The sequence below is a fragment of the Ranitomeya variabilis genome, chromosome 4 (assembly GCF_051348905.1).
Source record: "Ranitomeya variabilis isolate aRanVar5 chromosome 4, aRanVar5.hap1, whole genome shotgun sequence".
Lineage (NCBI taxonomy): Eukaryota > Metazoa > Chordata > Amphibia > Anura > Dendrobatidae > Ranitomeya > Ranitomeya variabilis.
In genome coordinates, this window is record NC_135235.1 from 134,464,850 (window position 1) to 134,489,159 (window position 24,310).

Sequence of the window (24,310 nt, forward strand, 5' to 3'; positions counted from 1 at the left end):
GCGGCACACGTGTGCCGCCCGTATGGCGAGTGGGTACCACACGGAGCGTGTGGTACCCACGCGTGTGGTACCCTGCATCGCGGATTCATATGTTCCCTGCAGCAGCGTTTGCTGCAGAGAAAATATGAAGAATAGTGTTTAAAATAAAGATCTATGTGTCCGCCGCCCCCCCACCCCCTGTGCGCGCCCCCGCTGTTCAGAAAATACTTACCCGCCTCCCTCGCTGCTTCCTGGTCTGGCCGCGGCTTCTAGTGTATGCGGTCACGTGGGGCCAATCATTTACAGTCATGAATATGTGGCTCCACCTCCCATAGGGGCGGAGCCGACTATTCATGATTGTAAATGATCAGCCCCACGTGACCGCATACAGGAGAAGATGGGGGCAGAGAGGAAGGAGTGACAGCCAACGTGGGAGCGGGTGAGTATTTTCTGAACAGCGGGGGGGGGCGCACAGGGGGTGGGGGGGCGGCGGACACATAGATCTTTATTTTAAACACTATTATTCATATTTTCTCTGCAGCAAACGCTGCTGCAGGGAACATATGAATCGCGGCTTCAGCACCATGTGGTGGGGACAGCGCTTACTGTAGCGCTGTCTCCTGCACGCACACGGACCCCAGACGAAGAACGTCCGTATGAGGTCCGTGTTTTACACGGACCCATTGACTCTATTGGGTCCGTGTAATCCGTGCGCTCCCACGAACACTGACATGTCTCCGTGTTTGGCACACGGAGACACGGTCCGCAGAAAATCAATGACATCTGAACAGATGCATTGATTTTTATGGGTCTACGTGTGTCAGTGTCTCCGGTACATGAGGAAACTGTCACCTCACGTACACTGACACTGACGTGTGAAACCGGCCTAAGAGATAGTGGTCAGAGACTTTATGATACTGGATCTGGAATTAACACTTCTGAACTCTCCAGTGCTTTGTTTCCATCTATTTCTAGGTGGTTTTTCAATTATGTTAGGGATCATTGTCCTGCTGGAAGATCCATGACCTACTACGATGCAAACCCAGCTTTCTGACTCTGGACATTGTGACACAAAATCCTTTGGGAATCTTCATATTTTATGGCACCCAGGGCCAGAGGCAGCAAAACAAACCCAAAATATCTTTGAACGTCCACCATATTTGACTTTAACTACTGTGTTCTTTTATTTGTTGGCCTCACTCGATTTGCAGTAAACAGTAGAGGTGGGTGAACCCGAACAGTAAAGTTCGGCATCTGTACCGAACACCTACTGTTCGTACCTGGAAACCAAACATGGTCTTCACTGGGAAGTTTGTGTTACTGTTCAGGTTCGGCTGCCTGAACATCGGGTGTTTGTCGCGCTGTCGTGTACATGACAGCGAGGCGAGCAACGGTTCTGATCGGCAATGAAATCACCACTGCCCGTCAGAGAGCCGTGGTTTCGGCTGATCGTGTTCTCCAGGGTCTCAGCTACCCTCGGAAGCTGAGATCGTGGAGATTTTCAGACTCTGGGGGGGCACTACATCATTATTCCCAATCGGCATTTTAAAATGGCGATGAAGGAATAAGGTCCCATTGTGGCCACCGTTTTAATGCACATCGGTCGTCGTTCAGGGGTTTAACATTTACTTTAGCTTTACATAACACTTAGAAATTAAATGTCCTGTTTTTGGTTTTTTTTTTCAAAGTTGAATTATAATGGTTTGATAGAGATGCCACATAGCGGAAATACAAAGACCTTGGTAAACGCAGAGAATTTAAAAAGGTGACAGAAATCAGATAGGTGAAGATGATTACAGAAATCTCTGAGTGTGCCATACCGAGCTCACTTCTGCAAGGCAGGAAGAGATAAGCGAAAAGAAGGATAATTTTACAATTGCCACTAGAGGGCGATACATCACCAGGAGTGCTTTCATGCATAGAATCCCAAGTCAGTGTGATCTGAGTTTTAGATAGTGTGCCAGGAATGTAGCCTTAAAAATCTTGACAAAGATTAAGCGATATTAGCAGTAATGGAATAGTAATCTGCACTTAAGGGAAACACCAATGAGACGGTTTGTAAATTATACACTTTAGGCAATAGGAAATGGATCTTTGTATAATCTCTTTCATTAGTAATGCCTCAGATTTTGTACAACATTTTTGGATGTCAATTATTTTAAACTTTACAAATTCGTATATCATTTGTCCCTGTTCCAAAGGTCACCTGATCCGACAGTGTTGAATTTCGCATTAACGGGGATAATGCCCGAAACTATGCTGTAGGAATATTCTGTAGGTCATAGGTCATTGGTCCTGGTTTGCCTAGAACTAGTACATGTTGTCACACGCAATACATTCCCGCAGGGTGATACAACTAAATCCTAAAATTAGGGAAACAGAAGAGTACGTTCTCATGGGAATATGCAGCGGATTTTTCTTTGCAGTGTTTGAAAATCTCAAGAAATTTCATTCTCACAAAATGTGCAACATAAGATGACACACAGTGCGAAGTTCAACAGCATGTCAATATATCCCATATACAAGTGCTTCTCACAAAATTAGAATTTCATCAAAAAGTTATTTATTTCAGTTCTTCAATACAAAAAGTGAAACTCATATATTATATTCAGTCATTACAAACAGAGTGATCTCTTTCAAGTGTTTATTTCTGTTTATATTGATGATTATTATGGCTTTCAGCCAACAAAAACCCAAAAGCAAATATCTCAGTAAATTAGAATAATTAACACAAAAAAAACACCTGCAAAGGCTTCCTAAGCTTTTAAAAAGGTCCGTTAGCCTGTTTCTGTAGGTTTCACAATCATGGGGAAGACTGCTGACTTGACAGATGTCCAGAAGTCAGTCATTGACACACTCCACAAGGAGGGTAGGCTACAAAAGGTCATTGCTAAAAAAAAGCTGGCTGTTCACAGGGTGCTGTATCCAATCATATTAACTCCTTCACCCTTGGAGCTTTTTTTGGTTTTGCGCTTTCCCTTTTCACTCCCCTCCTTCCCAAAGCCATAACGTTTACATTTTTCTGTCAATATGGCCATGTGAGGGCTTATTTTTTGCGGGACGAGCTGTAATTTTGAAGGACTCCATTAGTTTTACCATGTCAAGTCACTGGAAAATGGGAAAAAAAATCCAAATGCGATGAAAATGCATAAAAAGTGCAATCCCACACTTGTTTTTTGTTTGGCTTTTTTGAAAGGTTCCCTAAATGCTAAAACTGACCTGCCACTATGATTCTCCAGGTGATTACGAGTTCATAGACACCAAACATGTCTAGGTTCTTTTCTGTCTTAGGGTGTAAAAAAATTCAAAACTTTGCTAAAAAAAAAATTGTGCAATTTTCCGATACCCGTAGCGTCTCCACTTTTCGTGATATTAGGTTGGGTGAGGGCTTATTTTTTGTGTACTGAGTTGACATTTTTAATGATACCATTTTGGTGCAGATACATTCTTTTGATTTTAATGCAATATTGTGGCAACCAAAAAAAATGTAATTTTGTCGTTTTGACTATTTTTTTGCTATGCCGTTTAGCGATCAGTTTAATCCTTTTTTTATTGATGGATAAGGCAATTCTGAACGCGGCGATACCAAATATGTGTAGGTTTGATTTTATTTTTATTGTTTTATTTTGAATGGGGCAAAAGGGGGTGATTTGAACTTTTATATTTAAAAAAAAAAATTAATAGTTTTTAAAACTTTTTTTTAATTTTGTCATGCTTCAATAGCCTTCATGGGAGGCTAGAAGCTGCCACAACTCGATCGCCTCTGCTACATAGAGGCAATGCTCAGATCTCCCAAATGTAGTAGAATTGCAGCATTGCTATGAGCGCCGACAACAGGGTGGCGCTCATAGCAATTCGGCATCAACAACCATAGAGGTCTGCAGGAGCCCCGGGTTGTTATGCCGATGCACTGATGACCCCCCCGATCATGTAACGGGGTCACCAGTGCGCGCATTTCCGGCTGGATGGCCGGAAGCTCTTATTAAATGCTGCTGTCAGAGTTTGACAGTGGCATGTAACTAGTTAATAGGTGCGGGCGGAATCGCGATTCCACCCGTGCCTATTGCAGGCACATATCAACTGTACAAAACAGCTGACATGTCCCGGCTTTGATGTGGGCTCACAGCCGAGTTCATAGACGCCAAACATGTCTAGGTTCTTTTTTATCTAAGTGGTGAAAAAAAATTCAAAACTTTGCTTAAAAAAAAAATTGTGCAATTTTCCGTTACCCTTAGCGTCTCAACTTTTTGTGATTTGGGGTTGGGTGAGGGCTTATTTTTTGCGTGCCGACCTGACGTTTTCAATAATACCATTTTGGTGCAGATACATTCTTTTGATCGCCCATTATTGCATTTTAATGCAATGTTGCGGCGACCAAAACCTGCCACATCGTACTATATAGAGTTAGTCAAACTGTCTGTTGCTGCAGCTGGCAAATTTTCTTAGTGAGAGCAGAAACTCATAAAATAAGTAGATAAAGCAGGAAACATTATTCTCTAGATTACATCCTTTCACCCAGGATTCGCAGAACAGCTCCATTAATAAATTGTCTTTTTTTAATTCTCACATTGCTAAGAGGTTCCAGTAGGTGAGAAGAAGCTGTGATCATAAAACGCCATCACACCAATGCACCACCTCCTTCAAAATACTGCTGATCACTGAGGCTCTGCTTACACTACAGTTTTAGTTTACAGTTTTATTTTTAAAATAGATATAATTAGATACCATATGTTTTAGGTTTCCCACTCATTGACCTAAACAGTAATTAAAAGTAAAAATTAACAAAACTCTCAATTTACACTATTCACATAGTAACACATGAAAATGTCAACAAAACTACTGTTATTAAACATAAAAATAAGAAACAAAGGCAAATGTCATCTTGACTGAAAAAAACAGAAATATAAAGATTTTTGCAAATTTATGAAAAAAGAAAAACTGTAATATCATATGGTCATAAGTATTCAGACCTTTTGCTCAGACACTCATATTTCAGTCACATGCTGTCCATTTCCTTGCGATCCTCCTTGAGATGGTTCTACTCCTTCATTGGAATCCAGCTGTGTTTAATTAAACTGATAGGACTTGATTTGGAAAGGCACACACCTGTATATAAGACCTCACAGCTCACAGTGCATGTCAGACCAAATGAGAATCATGAGGTCAAAGGAAGTGGCCAAGGAGCTCAGAGACAGAATTGTGGCAAGGCACAGATCTGGCCAAGGATACAAAAGAATTTCTGCAGTACTCAAGGTTTCCTAAGAGTACAGTGACCTCCATAATATGGCAGAGTGGCCCAACGGAAGCCTCTCCTCAGTGCAATACATATGAAAGCCCGCATTTGAGTTTGCTAAAAAGCACATAAAGGAGTCCCAGACTATGAGAAATAAGATTCTCTGGTCTGATGAGATGAAGATAGACCTTTTTGGTGATAATTCTAAGCGGTATGTATGGAGAAAACCAGCCACTGCTCATCACCTGCCCAATACAATCTCAACAGTGAAACATGGTGGTGGCAGCATCATGCTACAAGGGTGTTTTTCAGCTGCAGGGACAGGATGACTGGTTGTCCTTGAAGGAAACATGAATGCGGTCAAGTACAGAGATATCCTGGAAGAAAACCTCTTCCAGAGTGCTCTGGACCTCAGACTTGGCCGAAGGTTCACTTTCCAACAAGACAATGACCGTAAGCACACAGCTAAAATAACAAAGGAGTGGCTTCAGAACAACTCTCTGACCATTTTTCACTGGTCCAGCTAGAGCCCTGACCTAAACCCAATTGAGAATCTCTGGAGAGACCTGAAAATGGCTGTCCACCAACGTTCAACATCCAACCTGACGGAACTGGAGAGGATATGCCAGGAAGAATGGCAGAAGATCCTCAAATTCAGGTGTGGAAAACTTGTTGCATCATTCACAAGAAGACTCATGGATGTACTAGCTCAAAAGGGTGCTTCTACTCAGTACTGAGCAAAGGGTCTTCATTTCTACATTTCTGTTTTTTTTCAGTCAAGATGGGGTGCAGAGTGTACATTAATAAGGAAAAAATGAACTTTTTTGAATTTACCAAATGGCTGCAATGAACCAAAGAGTGAAAAATTTAAAGGGGTCTGAATACTTTCTGTACCCACTGTATTAGGCTACGTTCACATTTGCGTTGTGCGCCGCAGCGTCGGCGCCGCAGCGCACAACGCAAACAAAAACGCGGCAAAACGCACGCTAAAACGCTGCGTTTTGCGCCGCATGCGTCGTTTTTGCCCGCAAGTTGGACGCAAAAAAAATGCAACTTGAAGCGTTTCTTGCGTCCAACGCTTGCGGCCATGCGGCGCAAAACGCAGCACAACGCATGTCCATGCGCCCCCATGTTAAGTATAGGGGCGCATGACGCATGCGGCGCCGCTGCGGCGCCGCTGCGGCGCTGACCGCAAATGTGAACGTAGCCTTATGTGTCAGAGAGCGTTTGGGCCTTTGTAGTTACCCTTGTGTTACACCCGGTTCGGTCGCTGTACCTTTGCGGGGTCCCCGTCAGGACTCCTGCTCTGTGCTGGCTCCACGCTGTCAGTATGCGGCTTTTCCCCTTCTTTCCTCTCCTGCTTCCTGGCGCGCTGCCAGCAGGTTTTCGGGCAGAGTGCTTAGGGCACGCGCGTGCTCGTTCCCGGTCTCTTAAAGAGACAGCGCACATTTTTTAAAATATGCTTCTGGCCAATGGCGTGTTATTCATTGCTATTTCTAGCTCCTCCACCATAGGGAGGGCGCTGGAGCAACAAGTATTCCCTGTTGCTTTCTTCCGGTTCCTGTCTGCATGTGCTCCTGTTTCTGAAGTGCTTTCTCTAGTACTCCGCTTATACTGTCTGTTTCCACAGATCATCAGCTACCAGTTACCCGGCTATCCTGGATGACGACTGTTCTATCTACGCAATTCCGTCTCGTCCCGCCAATCTGCCATCATCATCTCCGGACAATGCCAGTACCATTGGAACCAGCTTCTACCCGTACACCCGGTATCACCTGGTTAGCTCAACGTCGCCCGCTAACCCCGCTTGTCCGCTTGTCCCGCTGGGACAGCTGCCACGAGTTTGGGGTCTAACTGGAGGTAGCAACCGTGTCCCCCAGGCTATCCACTCTGTCCCTGTTCGAGGGGACTTACCACAAGTATGTAGAGTCTCTGTGGGTGGAGATAAGGGGAGGGGGAAAAAATAATAAATTACTGATAGGGGTTTGTTATAAATCTCCAAAACTAATGGAAGCAATTGAGAATATCCTCGTAAAGCAAATAGATGAAGCTGCGACTCAAGGAGAAGTCATAATTATGGGGGACTTCAACTACCCTGAAATAGATTGGGGAACAGAAACCTGCAGTTCCAGCAAAGGTAATCGGTTTTTGACAACTATGAGAGACAATTACCTTTCACAACTGGTTCAGGACCCAACAAGGAGGGGGGCACTGCTAGACCTAATATTAACCAACAGGCCAGACCACATATCAAATATAAGGGTTGGGGGTCACTTGGGGAATAGTGATCACAAAATAATAAGTTTTCATGTAACCTTTAATAAGATGGGTAGTAGGGGGGTGACAAGGACACTAAACTTCAGGAGGGCAAATTTCCAACGGATGAGAGAGGATCTTGGTGCAATTAACTGGGACGATATCCTGAGACACAAAAATACACAAAGAAAATGGGAGACATTTATTAGCATCCTGGATAGGACCTGTGCACAGTATATACCGTATGGGAATAAACATACTAGAAATAGGAGGAAACCAATATGGCTAAATAGAGCTGTAAGGGGCGCAATAAGGGACAAAAAGAAAGCATTTAGAGAATTAAAGGAAGTAGGTAGTGAGGAGGCATTAAATAAATACAGAAAATTAAATACATTCTGTAAAAAGCAAATCAAGGCAGCAAAGATTGAGACAGAGAGACTCATTGCCAGAGAGAGTAAAAATAATCTCAAAATATTCTTTAACTATATAAATAGTAAGAAACTAAAAAATGACAGTGTTGGCCCCCTTAAAATTAGTCTGGGTGAAATGGTGGATGAGGATGAGGAAAAAGCCAATATGCTAAATGACTTTTTTTCATCAGTATTTACAAAAGAAAATCCCATGGCAGACAAAATGACTAGTGATAAAAATTCCCCATTAAATGTCACCTGCTTAACCCAGCAGGAAGTACAGCGGCGTCTAAAAATAACTAAAATTGACAAATCTCTGGGCCCGGATGGGATACACCCCCGAGTACTGCAGGAACTAAGTACAGTCATTGATAGACCATTATTTTTAATCTTTAAAGACTCCATAATAACAGGGTCTGTACCACAGGACTGGCGTATAGCAAATGTGGTGCCAATATTCAAAAAAGGGGCAAAAACTGAACTCGGTAATTATAGGCCAGTAAGTTTAACCTCTACTGTGGGTAAAATCCTGGAGGGCATTCTAAGGGATACTATACTGGAGTATCTGAAGAGGAATAACCTTATGACCCAGTATCAGCACGGGTTTACTAGGGACCGTTCATGTCAGACTAATTTGATCAGCTTCTATGAAGAGGTAAGTTCCGGACTGGACCAAGGGAACCCAGTAGATGTAGTGTATATGGACTTTTCCAAAGCTTTTGATACGGTGCCACACAAAAGGTTGTTACATAAAATGAGAGTAATGGGGATAGGGGAAAATATGTGTAAGTGGGTTGAGAGCTGGCTCAGGGATAGGAAACAAAGGGTGGTTATTAATGGAGCACACTCGGACTGGGTCACGGTTAGCAGTGGGGTACCACAGGGGTCAGTATTGGGCCCTCTTCTTTTTAACATATTTATTAATGACCTTGTAGGGGGCATTCAGAGTAGAATTTCAATATTTGCAGATGACACTAAACTCTGCAGGGTAATCAATACAGGGGAGGACAATTTTATATTACAGGATGATTTATGTAAACTAGAAGCTTGGGCTGATAAATGGCAAATGAGCTTTAATGGGGATAAATGTAAGGTCATGCACTTGGGTAGAAGTAATAAGATGTATAACTATGTGCTTAATTCTAGAACTCTGGGCAAAACCGTCAATGAAAAAGACCTGGGTGTATGGGTGGATGACAAACTCATATTCAGTGGCCAGTGTCAGGCAGCTGCTACAAAGGCAAATAAAATAATGGGATGTATTAAAAGAGGCATAGATGCTCATGAGGAGAACATAATTTTACCTCTATACAAGTCACTAGTTCGACCACACTTAGAATACTGTGCACAGTTCTGGTCTCCGGTGTATAAGAAAGACATAGCTGAACTGGAGCGGGTGCAGAGAAGAGCGACCAAGGTTATTAGAGGACTGGGGGGTCTGCAATACCAAGATAGGTTATTACACTTGGGGCTATTTAGTTTGGAAAAACGAAGACTAAGGGGTGATCTTATGTTAATGTATAAATATATGAGGGGACAGTACAAAGACCTTTCTGATGATCTTTTTAATCATAGACCTGAGACAGGGACAAGGGGGCATCCTCTACGTCTGGAGGAAAGAAGGTTTAAGCATAATAACAGACGCGGATTCTTTACTGTAAGAGCAGTGAGACTATGGAACTCTCTGCCGTATGATGTTGTAATGAGTGATTCATTAATTAAATTTAAGAGGGGACTGGATACCTTTCTGGAAAAGTATAATGTTACAGGGTATATACACTAGATTCCTTGATAAGGCGTTGATCCAGGGAACTAGTCTGATTGCCGTATGTGGAGTCGGGAAGGAATTTTTTTCCCCATGGTGGAGTTACTCTTTGCCACATGGGTTTTTTTTGCCTTCCCCTGGATCAACATGTTAGGGCATGTTAGGTTAAGCTATGGGTTGAACTAGATGGACTTACAGTCTTCCTTCAACCTTAATAACTATGTAACTATGTAACTATGTAACAAGTGTCTGGGGCTCACGTAGTCACGCCCCGTTCGGAGCCCCCTGGACCGTGGTCCCGAGGTTCCACATTAAACCTAAATAAAAACGAATGTGAACTTCAACTTCTGTGCCTCCGTTTCCATTCGTTACATCTTGCAACCCCTCTAACATATGACACAACTGTTGGTAATCACATGTGGAATCAATTGTAAAATGTGCTACTATCGCTTGAAAAACAGCAGCAAAACAAAAATTTGGCTGTGGGCACCCGGTCAATGTTGAAAGATACTAAATGTGTGATTGGTAATAACTATATTTGTTGCTCATCTCATTGAAAGTTAGATGTCTGCAGCGACTTTGGATTCCCTGACTATTGACCTAATCAAACATAGCCTGTGTAAATGGTGGGTAAAAGTTCGGTAAATATTTTCCAATTCTACATCAAAGGTACTAAAAAGAGATAGTGTAAATTGATTCGCTGGGCTTGATGCAGCATCCACACCAGTAATCTATGGCTGATGAGAACTGCCTTCTACCTTCGAGTATCAGGGGCTCCTCTTTTAAATAGTTGGTCTTGCGCAACGTTACATGTGCGACACACCGCAGTAATGACATTGTGCTAGGCTAAAAGAGTAGTCTTTTATCCCATCAGGTAGCAGACGCTTTGCAGGGCTTCCGTCTATTAGCTACAGAATATTGGTGTGGCCTTTGAATCGGGTTCGATTTGCACCATCTCTAGTACTGAGTTATCTAGAAGTCAGATGCTTTTCTTGTCTGATTCTTCCAGAGTATAACACTGTTATAAAATGATTCCATGGTACTCCAAGTACAAATAAATACTCCTCATGCTGGATCCTTTATTACTAAAGATGGCGCAGACATGTAATAGATTAATTTGCTACTGTCAGAATTTAAGGAATTAAGTAAATTTATATTATGCTCCTTTTGTAGTTTGAAACTATTGTGTTTATTGTTTTATAGCATTTGATTTTTGGCATTGATTGTAGACAGAATAAATTAACTGGCACTGATAATAATGCCACCAATGGAGGTTACCGTGGCGGAAGTAAGTAGTTTAAATAACCACCTTCCATTTTACCTAAAAAGTAAGTGAAATAATTTCACAGTAAAATTTGTAACTAATGTTACCAATCCTGGGAAGCACATACTGATTAAAACTTTGTATAAAGACCCCATTGTATAATCTTGACAATAAATGTCCTAATTTGTTAGAGAAAGACCCATAATCCCTTTAACCCCTTCACAACACATATGCGCTGAGCCCACATCTTTCCCAGCACATGTCAGCTGTTTTGAACAGCTGACATGTGCCTCTAACAGCCGCGGACAGAATTGCGATCCACCCACGGCTGTCAACCTGTTAAATGCCGCTGTCAATCTTTGACAGCGGTATTTAATCTGATCACCCTGGAACAACGTCATTAATCTTGCCTGTCGATACCCATGTCACATGACTGCGGGTTGTCGCTGGGTTGGCATGATAACCTGAGATCTGCAGCAGACCCCTGTGTTTGTAACTGCCGGATTGCTATGAGTGCCACCCAGTGGTTGGCACTCAAAGCAAGTGAACATTTCTGCTACACACAGGCGATCTGATCATCGCCTGTGTGTAGCAGAGGCGATCAGATTATTGCAGCTTCTAGTCTCCCATGGAGACTATTGAAGCAAGTGAAAAGTAAAAAAAAGGTTTTAAAAATATAAAAAAAATAAAAAACTATAAAAGTTTAAATCACCCCCCATTCACCTCATAAAAAAAAAACTACTTAAAAAAAATACATATATTTGGTATCGCCGCATTCAGAATCTCCCGATCTATCAAGTTATAAAAAGAATGAATCTGATCGGTAAATGTCGTAGAGAAAAGAAAAGTAAAAACGCCAGAATTATGTTTGTTCTGTCGCAGCAAAAGTGCATTAAAATGCAATAATGGGTGATGAAAAGATCTTATCCACATCACAATGGTATCATTAAAAACGTCAACTCAGCATGCAAAAAATAAGTCCTCAACCTGTCACAGATCACAAAAAAATGGAGACGCTACGGGCCTCGGAAAATGACGCAATTATTTAGTTATTTTTTAACAAACTTTGGATTTTTTTTTTCAATACTTAAATAAAAAAGAATCTATGCATGTTTGGTGTTTACAAACTCGTAATGACCTGGAGAATCATAATGGCAGATCAGTTTTAGCATTTGGTGAACATGGTAAAAAAAAAAAATCCGGATTTTTGTTCCCGTTTTTGAGTGCACAATATGGTAAAACCAATGGTGTTGTTCAAAAGAACAACTTGTCCCGCAAAAAATCAAGCACATGGCCATATTGACAAAAAATAAAAAAAAATATGGCTCTGGGAAGAAGGGGAGTACAAAACAGAAAAGCAAAAACAAATAAGGGCTGTGGCATGAAGGGGTTAAGTGCCTTCTTTCTCAGTGTCCCTTGAAGAGCTTGAAGCCTCTGTTTAGAAGTATAGTCAATAGTGAGCTGCTGTTTCGGCAGCTGTGTCCAAGGTATTTTCACCAATTATCAGGTATTTACTTCCACAACAAGAACTGTGATAGATAGCTGCCAAACATGGGCAAAACTAAATATTCATCATTCATCATTTAGATAAAAGAATAAAAGATAATCTTCAGAACATTTATAGTCCATAAATAAACTGTATTAATTAAATACCTGTTATGAAATAACTCAGTTCAGCATTTAATCCTGTATCGGCATCTGAGCAATTCAGACGTGCCACAATGTAGTCTCGGGGTACATTTTCCAACAGTGAAATGTTGTACAGAGCTGGGTAAAAAGTAGGGCTTTCATCGTTGATGTCCAGAACTAAAAAAAAAAATGATTCAGAAATAATAGAAAACAATTCTGACTACAACTTCATGAACATTTATCTCTCATTGGCAAGATTGGTCCATGTGCATGGAGCCTGTATGGCAGTCCACAGAGGATATATGGTTCCTTAGTACAGATCCATATGGGGTATCCATATGGGGCCCATGCCTTGATGTATAGGATCTGTAATGTATGTACAGAGATATTCTTTCATAAAATTACTGTCTCTGTGGGAGAATACAGAATCATCCACCATTTATACAGAGCTGTAAGAAGCTACCATAGAGTCTTTCGAGGCCTCAACCATATCTCCGGAAGAACCTCAACCATACCTCCCTGGAAGAATTTGTTTGGTACCAATCAGATGGGAAAAACAGAGGTGTAACGATCATGGTTGCAGAGGGTGTGACTGTGACCAGACCAATGGGGAAGGGGAGCCTGCCGATACCAGTGCCAATTTCAGCTGGATGTAAGGCCGAGGATGCACATTCAGCGTAAAGCTCCACTTGAGTGTTTTTTTATTTCACTACTGGAGTGGTGCTTTAAATACAAGTCCCCCACCCATGATCTTATACCCCACTACAGGAATTTTCAACATGTTTTTGCCACCTCTCTGGTCCATCTCTTGAAGTTTGTGACCTGCTAGCTGCTCCAGTGTTTCAAGAAGTGAGTTGGAGGTCACTAATCAATGTAAGTCTATGAGAGTCTCATTCCGGCTCTCATAGACTTGCATTGAGAGCTAGCTCCTGAGTTCCGGCCACTCAGAAGCTGCACTAACAAAATGGTGCCACAGGACCAGACCGCTGACAAAAAATGGTGAAGATGCCGACAGGTGAGTATATGACCAGAGGCAGAGGACTTCCGCCTAAAGTACCACTCCAGCAGTGAAAAAAACAAACACTAGGGTTGTGATTTAAATGTATCGAAGTGCAGAGACCCACCAACTCCCTGTACTGCAATATATGCCGCCAGCCAGTCAGAGATTGGCAGCAGATGACAGCTTGTCCGTGGTATGCAGCTCAAGGCAGTGAAATCATGTGCTGCCTGTGCCAGCATGTCAAAGTCAGCTGACAGCTTCTGTGCTGGCTATAGAGGAGGAGGCTGCACATCATGGGAGCTGCAAAAGGTAAGAAAGAATGATTGTTTACTTTTAAAATGTGCTGGAGAAGAACGGAAGAGGCTCAAAGGTGCATTGTACCAAGTTGAGGGACATTAGCAGGAAGGGGCAGAGGATGGGGGCATTGTTATTGGATGGAGCACAGGTTGGGAGGAATTATTACTGTAAGGGTCCAGGATGGGACATTATTACTGTAAGTTTCCCAGGATGGTGGACTTTATCGGATCTGTCCCACGATGGGGACATTATTAAATAAAGGGCCCGAGACTGGGGACATTATTACATGATGGAAAACATTATACCAGGAAGACGTTGATGGAGTATGGGGCCCAGAATGGGGGCATTATCACTGCAAGGGGCCAGGAAGGGGGAAATTATTCCTTAAAGGGGCCTAGAGTAGGGGGTCATTATTATAAGAAAGACCCAGGATTGGGGAGATTATTACAGGATGGAGTCAGGATGAGCGACATTATTACATGGGGGATCTAAGATCTAGAACACTACATGAGCCCATACATTTGACGGACAAGGTGATGGAGGCCCATCGGACTCTAATTATGCCACTGTGCAGAACAACAACTTGACAAATATCATGATATTGGTCTAAACTTTGAATTTGCTTGTGGATTTTCTTTAATTTGTTACTTGCGTACCAGATTATGAGACTTTGGTTTGGATGGCAGTGTACATGCTATAATTGTAACAAATGCTATAGCCATATACTATCTTATGTCAAAGAAAGAACGAGATGGGAAAGCTATTGCTACAAATCTACATCTCCAGTTTTATTGCAGCATATATTACAGATAGGGAATAAATTAAATTTCAGAAGGTATTCATTAAAATTAAATATAAAACTATAAGTATAAATCAAACTGAGACTTAATCTATGCATAATTGATGAATAAGGGAAAAAGAAGATTACCACGAACTGTAAGAGTACTGGTAGAACTTTTAGATGGAGATCCGCCATCACTGGCTACTACCCGGAGGTAATATTCTGCAATTGTCTCTCTGTCTAGAACAGCTGTAGATGTGACTAGTCCACTTGTGCTGTTTATAACGAAGTCCATTCGCGGCATTCCAACCTGCATTCGGTATGTCACTTGACCATTTAGCCCTTCATCTAGGTCAATAGCCACCACCTATTGTTTAGATAATCGGAAAGAAAAAAAAATGCTTATTTAGTTAAATTTGTTAAAAAGCATCTTTTTAACATGAATTTTATATGAGTAAGAATCAACCAATATTCACTTAAGGGCATTTTCACTGCTTGACACATGACAGGTCTCTACCAAATGAACAAGTCCCTTTCCGTGTTATTTAGCAGTGAATTGTAGGTCCAATGTCTTGTCAGAAACATGTATACAAGGTTATTACCCAACTATGTATTTAAGAGGGTTGATCTGGGGTAGATTCCCCATTGAATGGTTATGTACAGCAATGTTGCTTCAGAGATACACATGACCTCAGTGTCCTAGCATGACCTTCAGCGTTTCTGGACTTGTCTCATATTGAGCACATGTGACACGCCATTTATTAGTAATTGTAAAAGGAGCTGCCAGCAATGGATCTTGATGATTTGCTCAAGTGCATTTAATATGGTAGCACATTCCTCAGACAGCCATTAATAACTTCATTGATAGCAGCTAAGGCAATAAGTGTGGGGATATAAAGCAAGAGGTGCTCATACTCAGTACTGAATAAATTGAAATGTTTTGAAAATTTTGTTTCCGTATTTTCACTATTTGCATATCAGTAACATGTCTATCCATCCTGTGGTTGCCATAATTCCACAATTTTCCCTCTTGGTGTTACAATTTCAATGTTGAGGAATGTATATTCATCTAATTATTCTAAACGAGTAGTTCAAAAATGTCCAAATAAAGAGCATGTTAGAAAAATGGTCTTTAAATTCTTGTCAGCTACAGCAGGTCTGCTTTTTGATCTCTTGCAAACTTACATTCATTTTTCACTGCAATAGAAATATTTAGTTCCTTGGAACATACAGACATGATTACCTGGAATACAGATGCTGTGGCAGGCGTTCCCTCCAGGATCTCTGCGATGAATGGCAAATTCTGAAATGTAGGGTCATTATCATTAAGATCCAGCAAATTTACAAAAACTGTCGCACTGCTTGTGGCTCGGAGCGGAGGCCTTCCACCTGCCAAGGAAAGAGGAGATTACATTTATAACTTGTAAGTGAGAGCGGAGAAAAGTCTGTGCGTGCTGAAGTACCCTCATCACTGGTGAGGACAGCACGGTGTTGTCATTGTTGGTTTTACATTTAGAAACTGCTGCTAAACGAGGCTCAATATTTGCTTTAGGGCACCCTGTCACATTACTGGATCTGCTGAGGAATTTATATTGTGGCAAAAACACAGAAGTCTGGGGTAACGAAGGTAGCATAAACTGACCTGTCAAATCAATTTGTCTGGGATTTTCTTTTGCGCTGTACTATAATACACAGCAAACAATCCACTTAATATTCACCCTATAATCATGTCCCCAAACACTATTAACCTGCAGATATTGGGTTAATCTGCATGGTTAATAGAGTTCCAATGTTTTCCAGCCATCGTGCAGAAGGCATGATGAAATAGAGTGTACTTCCTCCCAGGAGCAATCGTCTTTCAGTCATAGAGGTATACTGAAGTGACGTCAATCACCGCTCTGTACACAGCAGTACTGAGCGGCGGCTACAAGCACTCCCTGGCACTTTGATTGACAGCTCGCACAGGTGTCAAGCTGTCAATCAAAGAGCTGTGGTGTACTTACAGCCTCTGGTCACTGTAGCCTCTCTGACATGCCTCTGTGTCTACAAAGACTGCAGCTCACAGGAGAAAAAAAGTGCCTTTCTTCTGGTAGCCACACTTTTACCCCTTCGTTACAGGGCCAATTTCAATTTTTGCTTTTTCCTCTCTTTCATCCCAGAGATATAATAACTCATTTAATTTTTGTCCACATAGACATAGGATGGCTTGTTTTTTGCATGAAAATGTGCACTTTTGAATGACACCATACATTTTACCACATAGTATACTGGAAAACAGGAAAAATTCCAGATGGGGAGAAAATGTGAAAAAAAGGCAATTCTGACATTGATTTTTTGCAATTGTTTTTATAAGGTACATTTTGTGGTAAAAATTACCTTGCAATATGATTATGCTCATCAGTACAATTATGACAATACCAAACATGTCTAGTTTTTTACTGTTTGCAAAAAAAAATGTTTGCGTTGTATCGTCATTTTCAAAGTCCCATAACTTTTATTTTTCTGTCAATGGAGCTGTGTGAGGGCTTATTTTTGTGGGACAAGACAACATTTTTATTGATACCATTTTGGGATAGATGTGATGTTTTTTTTTCACTTGTTGCATAATTTTTTTATGGAATTGCAGCAACCAAAAATATGTCATTGTCAATGTTGTTTATGGCTTTTACCGATTGGGTTAATTATTTTTATATTTTGATAAATTGGACTTTTCTGAATGCAGTGAAACCACATATTTGTACTTTTCATTTTTTGTTATATCTTTATTTTAATGGGGCAAAAGGGGCGGTGATTTAAACTTTTATATTTTTTTTTTCAGAATTTTTAAAACATTTTATTTTTACTTTTCGCTGCTCCTGTTAGTTGCCTTAGGCCGGGGTCACACTTGCGAGTGTGATGCGAGAAACTTGTGCGAGTCTCTTGCATCAATACCCGGCGCTGCCGCCGACACTCGGGACCGGAGCGTGCAGCTGCATGTATTTCTATGAAGCTGAACATTCCGGTCCCGAGTGCTGCGGCAGTGCCGGGTATAGATGCGCGGGTTTCTCGCATCACACTCACAAATGTGACCCCAGCCTTAATCGTCTGATTGCTTGTGCTATATACTGTGATGCCACAGCATCACTACATGTAGTAAAATATCATGGTCTACTTTGAAGCCTGGCTACAGGTAGAGTTTCAAGGAAGCTCCATAATGAAAAGCACGGGGGTCTTCATCAGATGCCTGGCTGTCATAGCAACCCATCAACATCCTACGATCACATCACAGGCTCGCCAATGGACATATGGAATAGCATGGCCCCTTACTGGCACGTGTCAAATGTCGCTGTCAGAGTTGAGAGCAGCATTTAACAGGCTAATAATCCTAGGTGGACTCGGCTTCACCTGCAATTATTAGAGGCAGGTCCTGGTGAAAATCCAGAGTCATGACTTCTAAATATGGAGTGGGCTCACCCGTTTCCGACTTGCCCTGTACATATACGGCAGATGTCGTGAAGCGATTAAATAAGGGGACTGGACAACGTTGGTTAACCTGCAGCTTAATCCGATATCTGCAGATTAATAGCATTTGAGGACCTGGCAGATTCCCTGTAAATGTGTCAAAATATAATCATAATGTCAGAGGATATATTCCCACATTATGGTAAATTCAAACATTTTTTAGGCCTCTTTCACACATCAGTGTCTTCGGCATGTGTGGTGACAGTTTTCACACGTCCCGGAGACACTGACACACATATCTATGTGTCAGGCCTGTCCCACACGTCCAGATAATTCCGGTACCGGAAAAATCGGTGCTGGAGCTATCCGTGTCCGTGTGTCCGTGTGCTCACATGGCACATCAGTGTGGCACATGTGCGGCAGCCGTGTGCTGCCCGTGTGCCGACTGGGTATCACACGGACCATGCATGAGACAGCACTAGAGATAAGCGCTGTCCCCTGCATCTGGTGCTGAAGCCGGAATTCATTCCTTCCCCCCAGCAGCGTTCGCTGGAGAAAAGGAATGAAAAATCATTGTTTTTTTACTTTTTGTGTGCCCGCTGGAAATCAAATACTCACCCGGCTCCCTCGATGCTTCCTATCAGCGCCGCAGCTTCTTCCTGTATGAGCGGTCACATGGTACCGCCAATTACAGTGATGAATATGCAGCTCCACCCCTATGGGAGGTGGAGCCGCATATTCATCACTGTAATGAGCGGTACCACGTGACTGCTCATACAGGTGAAGCTGCCACGCTGAGAGGACGCATCGAGAGAGCTGGGTGAGTATTTTATTTCCAGCGGGCGGGCGCACAGGGGGTGGGAGGCGGGATTTGACAAAGATCTTTATTTCAACTGCAAAAAAAAAAATTATTTTTCATTTCTTCTCTCCAGCGAACACTGCTGGAGAGAAGAAATGAATGGCAGCTTCAGCACCACAAGCTGGGGGGGACAGCGCTTACTGTAGCGCTGTCTCCTGCATGGCACACGGACGGCACACAGACAGCATCCGTGTGCTGTACGTGTTTTACACGGACCCATTGACTTCAATGGGTCCGTGTGATCCGTGCGCTCCCACGAACACTGACATGTCTCCGTGTTTTTCAAACGGACACACGGTCCGTGAAAACACGCTGACATGTGCAGAGACACATTGATTTTAATGTGTCTACGTGAGTCAGTGTCTCCGGTACATGAGAAAATTGTCACCACACGTACCGGAGCCACTGACGTGTGAAACCGGCCTCAGTGTGCTCCACAGGTTGACATGTCCGTTTTTGTGCATCTGCACAGATCACACCGACCCATACAAGTCAATGGGTCCATGTAAACACGCTCTGCACATGGATAGTATCCGTGTGCCGTCCGTGTGCATTTTTAAAGTCATAGGGTTAAAATTGAAACAAATTGCTTCAATAAATGGACCCGGACACACAGACAGCACACGGATGCCACATGGATGGTACATTCGGACACACAGATAGCACACGGATGCCACATGGATGAGACAAACGGACACACAGACACATGGACACAGATATCTCCGGTACCATTTTTTCCAGTACCAGAAATATCAAGACATGTGAACCCAGCCTTACATGGATTTTGAAGTTGATTGGCTTTAACCCCCTAACCCCTGGAGCTTTTTTCTGTTTTACTTTTTTGCTTTTGGCACCCCCCCCTTCCCAGAGCCATAACTTTTTTATTTTTCTGTCAATATGGCCTTGTGAGGGCTTATTTTTTGTGGGACGAGTTGTAATTTTGACCGACATAATTGGTTTTACCATATCATGTACTAGAAAATGGGAAAAAAAATTCAAGTGTGGTGAAATTGCAAAAAAAAGTGCAGTCCCACACTTGTGTTTTGTTTGGCTTTTGTTCCTAGGTTCACTAAATGCTAAAACTGACCTGACATTATGATTGTCCAGGTCATTACAAGTTCACAGACACCAAACATGTTTAGGTTCTTTTTTATCTAAGTGGTGAAAAAAAATTCCAAACTTTGCCTAAAAAAAAAAAAAAAAAGAAAATTGTGCAATTTTCCGATATCCGGATCGTGTCCATTTTTTGAGATCTGGGATTGGGTGAGGGCTTATTTTTTGTATGCCAAGCTCACGTTTTTACTTATACCATTTTGGTGCATATACATTCTTTTGATCGCCGGTTATTGCATTTTAATGCAATGTCGCGGCGACCAAAAAAACCGAATTGTGGCGTATTGAATTTTTTTTATCATTACTCCGTTTAGCGATCAGGTTTAACCTTTCTTTTTGTTGATAGATTGGGCGATACCAAATATGAGTACATTTGATTTTTTTATTGTTTTATTTTGAATGGGGCCAAAGGGGGGGTGATTTGAAATTTTATATATATATTTTTTTTAATATTTTTTAAAACTTTTTTTTAACTTTTGTCATGCTTCAATAGCCTCCATTGTAGGCTAGAAGCTGGCACAACTTGATTGGCTCTGCTACATAGAGGCGATGCTCTATGTGGTAGAATTAAAGCATTGCTATGAGCGCCGACCACAGGGTGGCACTCACAGCAATCCGGCATCAACAACCATAGAGGTCTCTCTGGTTGTCATGCCGACATACCGATAACCCCCGATCACATGATGGAGTCACCCGAGCACGCATTTACAGCCGGATGGCTGGAAGCGCTTGTTAACTGCCGCTGTCAGAGTTTGACAGCGACATTTAACTAGCTAATAGGTGCGGGCGGATCACGATTCTGCCCGTGCCTATTGCGAGCACGTCAGCTGTTCAAAACAGCTGACATGTCCCAGCTTTGATGCAGGGTTACCACCGGAGCCCACATCAAAGCGGAGTTTCTACCATCGGACGTACTATTCTGTCCTATGGCAGAAAGGGGTTATAATTACTCTTTCTATTGTTTTTCATTTCAAATCCACATTACTGTTTAAAGCAAGTCTCTAAGATTTTACTTTTATCCAAGGTTTTGAAAACCTCATCAAGGAAAAAAATAAATGTCAAACGTCACTTCTTTCATGTGTATTCCTCATGGAATCAGCGAGAAAATGACAATGTCAAGTCTAAAAGTTGCCAAATCACGTGGAGAAAATAGCTTTTCAAAGACCTCTTCAAAATCAAATCAAAACCACATAATAAACCTCTTCAAAACTACAACAGATCTGAAAACATTGTCAAAAAAGGTATGGATTACTGACATGGATTTCTTTTGAAAACCATGTCATATTTTTGTACCTCAAAATACTATGTGACAAATGTGTTGGGGACATGATTTTGTTACACTTTCTTCTACAGTGGTTATGGAAAGTATTCAGACCCCTTTACATTTTTCACTGTTTGTTTCATTGCAGCCATTTGGTTAATTCAAAAAAGTTCATTTTTTTCACATTAATGTACACCCTGCACCCCATCTTGACTGAAAAAAAACAGAAATGAAGAAATTTTTGCAAATTCATTAAAAAAAACACTGAAATATCACATGGTCACAAGTATTCAGACCCTTTGCTCAGACACTCATATTTAAGTCACATGCTGTCCATTTCCTTGTGATCCTCTTTGAGATGGTTCTACTTCATTGGAGTCCAGATGTGTTTAATTACATTGATAGGACTTGATTTGGAAAGGCGCACACCTGTATATAAGACCTCACAGGTCACAGTGCATGACAGACCATATGAGAATAATGAGGTCAAAGGAACTGGCCAAGGAGCACAGAGACAGAATTGTGGCAAAGCACAGATCTGGCCAAAGTTACAAAAGAATTTCTGCAGTACTCAAGGTTCCAAAGAGCACAGTGGCCTCCAAAAACCTTAAATGGAAGAAGTTTGTGACCACCAGAAGAAAACCAGGCACTGCTCACCACCTGCCCAATACAATCCCAACAGTGAAACATTGTTGTGGCAGCATTATGCTATGGGGATGTTTTTCAGCTGTAGGGACAGGATGACTGGTTGTCCTTAAAGGAAACATTAATGCGGCCAACTACGGAGATATACTGGATGAAAACCTCTTCCAGAGTGCTCTGGACCTCAGACTTGGCCGAAGGTTGACCTTCCAACAAGACAATGACCCTAAGCACACAGCTAAAATAACAAAGGAGTGGCTTCAGAACAACTCCGTGACCATTCTTGACTGGCACAGCCAGAGCCCTGACCTAAGCCCAATTGAGCATCTCTGGAGAGACTTGAAAATGGCTGTCCGCCAACATTCACCGTCCAACCTGATGGAACTGGAGATGATCTGCAAGGAAGAATGGCAGAGGATCCCCAAATCCAGGTGTGGAAAACTTGTTCCATCATTCCCAAGAAGACTCATGGCTGCACTAGCTCAAAAGGGAGCTTCTACTCAATACTGAGCAAAGGGTCTGAATACTTATGACCCTGTGATATTTCAGTTTTTCTTTTTTTAATAAATTTGCAAAAATTTCTACATTTCTGTTTTTTTTTCAGTCAAGATAGGGTGCAAAGTGTACATTAATGAGAAAAAAATGAACTTTTTTGAATTTACCAAATAGCTGCAATGAAACAAAGAGTGAAAAATGTAAAGGGGTCCGAATAACTTCTGTACTCACTGTATAAACAGTATCTAGTACAATATAGTCTCCTTTGTGAAGTGTTGCTCGCTTGTTCATGCAATCTTCTGCTCAGACAGCACAGTTTGCCTGTTTTTAGAGTAGCACTTGATGGAGGAACTTGTGTCCTTCAGCCTCCTCCAACTGAAAAACAGTTTCCTATGTTCAGTATCACAAAATCCCCCCCTCCACAAAATAAGGATAAAGTGGTCAATTCCTTAAAAAAAGAAGGAAAGACTATGATGAATCAAGACCTTTTATGTTCTGAATTATTATTGTGGTTGCAATAGTGGGTGGTCATTATAACATCATCACTATGTTCATCTGGACGGAGACTTGAATACTCACGGTCTGTCACAGAAATAACAATTCTCCTCATCATTTCTGCTTCTTGTGTATTTGGGTTCTCCCGGTCTAATACTACACCAGTAGTACGGATTTTTCCTGTTGTACTATTTAGTGCATAAAACTTGTTTGAAGGGTTGATGCTGTACACCAGTGTGCCATTTTCAGCAAGGTCTGGATCAATAGCTACCACCTGAAGAAAGAATATGACATAACAGATTAAAAGTTTGAGAAACTATTTGCTATAAACATATGCGAGAGCAAAGTGTTGGGAAGATAAATATTCTAAAACAATTATGCCCAAAAAAGATAAAATTTACATCCAATTTTAATGTTTTAAAATTTGGAAGAAAAGCAAAATAAAAATAATTTAAAAAAATCTACAAATATAGGTTTAACATTTCTGTAAGGGCTCACTCACTTTTCATGGAGAGAAATTGTTCCGAATATAGTTTATGGGGCTTTCAAATGTCTGATTTTCTTTGCAGACCAAGCATTCTGTGCAGATTTGGGGAGACATGTCCAATATTGATCCGAGTGTTGGATTAAAATTGGCAATGCAAGTCTATGGTTCTGTGAAAAAAATTGGACAGCACTTGGATAGTATCCAAGTGTTATCCATTTTTCATGGACGACTAGATATAGAGAAGGAAAGAAACTTTTTTTTTTCTCATTGGAGGTAAACTGATAAAACTTGGACCAACCTCTGATGGAATTTAGCTGACATTCTGATAAAAATCTGATGAAACTCTGAATAAAACCACCAATGAGACTAATTCCTCATTCAGGTTTCTGTTTTGCACATATGTGTCCTATCCATTTTTTTTATGAGGCTGTTAATAAGCCAGTGTTTTTTCACGGACCATGTGACAGTGCAAATTCACAGAAACATATCTGATTTTTCCCAGAAGAATGAAAAGTGCAAATACAAATCTATGGGTCTATGACATACACATGCTAGGGATCCAAGGGGTATCGTTTCTCCTTGCGGAGAGTGATATTTTAAGCATGCCGAGATGAGGAGACTTTCATGCTGTAATGCTTCTCTGGGTAAATGTGCAAGCTGTCTCTTCAGAGATAGTACCCTGAAACACAGTGTCTGCAAATTGAGATTCTGCTTTTTGCTTTTATCCTGTCATGTGACAAGGCTCGTTAAAGGGTCAACATTGACTTCTAGGATTGCTACTTCCTATAGGTGGCACTAGAGTTCTAGTCCTCTTCCTCTCTTCTGAGACAATTTGAATATTTCTCAGAGGAGCAATGCAGCATGAAAGTGTCCTTGTCTTGGCATGCTTGACATGTCACTCTC

At 41.5% G+C, this 24,310-nt stretch overlaps 1 protein-coding gene across 2 annotated transcripts in view; it reads right to left on the minus strand.

The window, feature by feature from the left end:
- Positions 1-24,310, minus strand: part of CDH23 (cadherin related 23) — a 1,745,895-nt gene that overhangs the window by 531,464 nt on the left and 1,190,121 nt on the right. For both annotated transcript variants that reach the window (XR_013214534.1, XM_077259280.1), the window contains exons 22-25: positions 23,005-23,194; positions 15,858-16,003; positions 14,762-14,981; positions 12,561-12,713 (exon numbers count right to left, since the gene is read on the minus strand). Coding sequence is in view for 1 of the 2 variants with exons in the window: in XM_077259280.1 (XP_077115395.1) it covers positions 12,561-12,713; positions 14,762-14,981; positions 15,858-16,003; positions 23,005-23,194 (709 nt within the window). In the remaining variant the exon portion in view is untranslated. The remainder of the gene's footprint in view (positions 1-12,560; positions 12,714-14,761; positions 14,982-15,857; positions 16,004-23,004; positions 23,195-24,310) is intronic.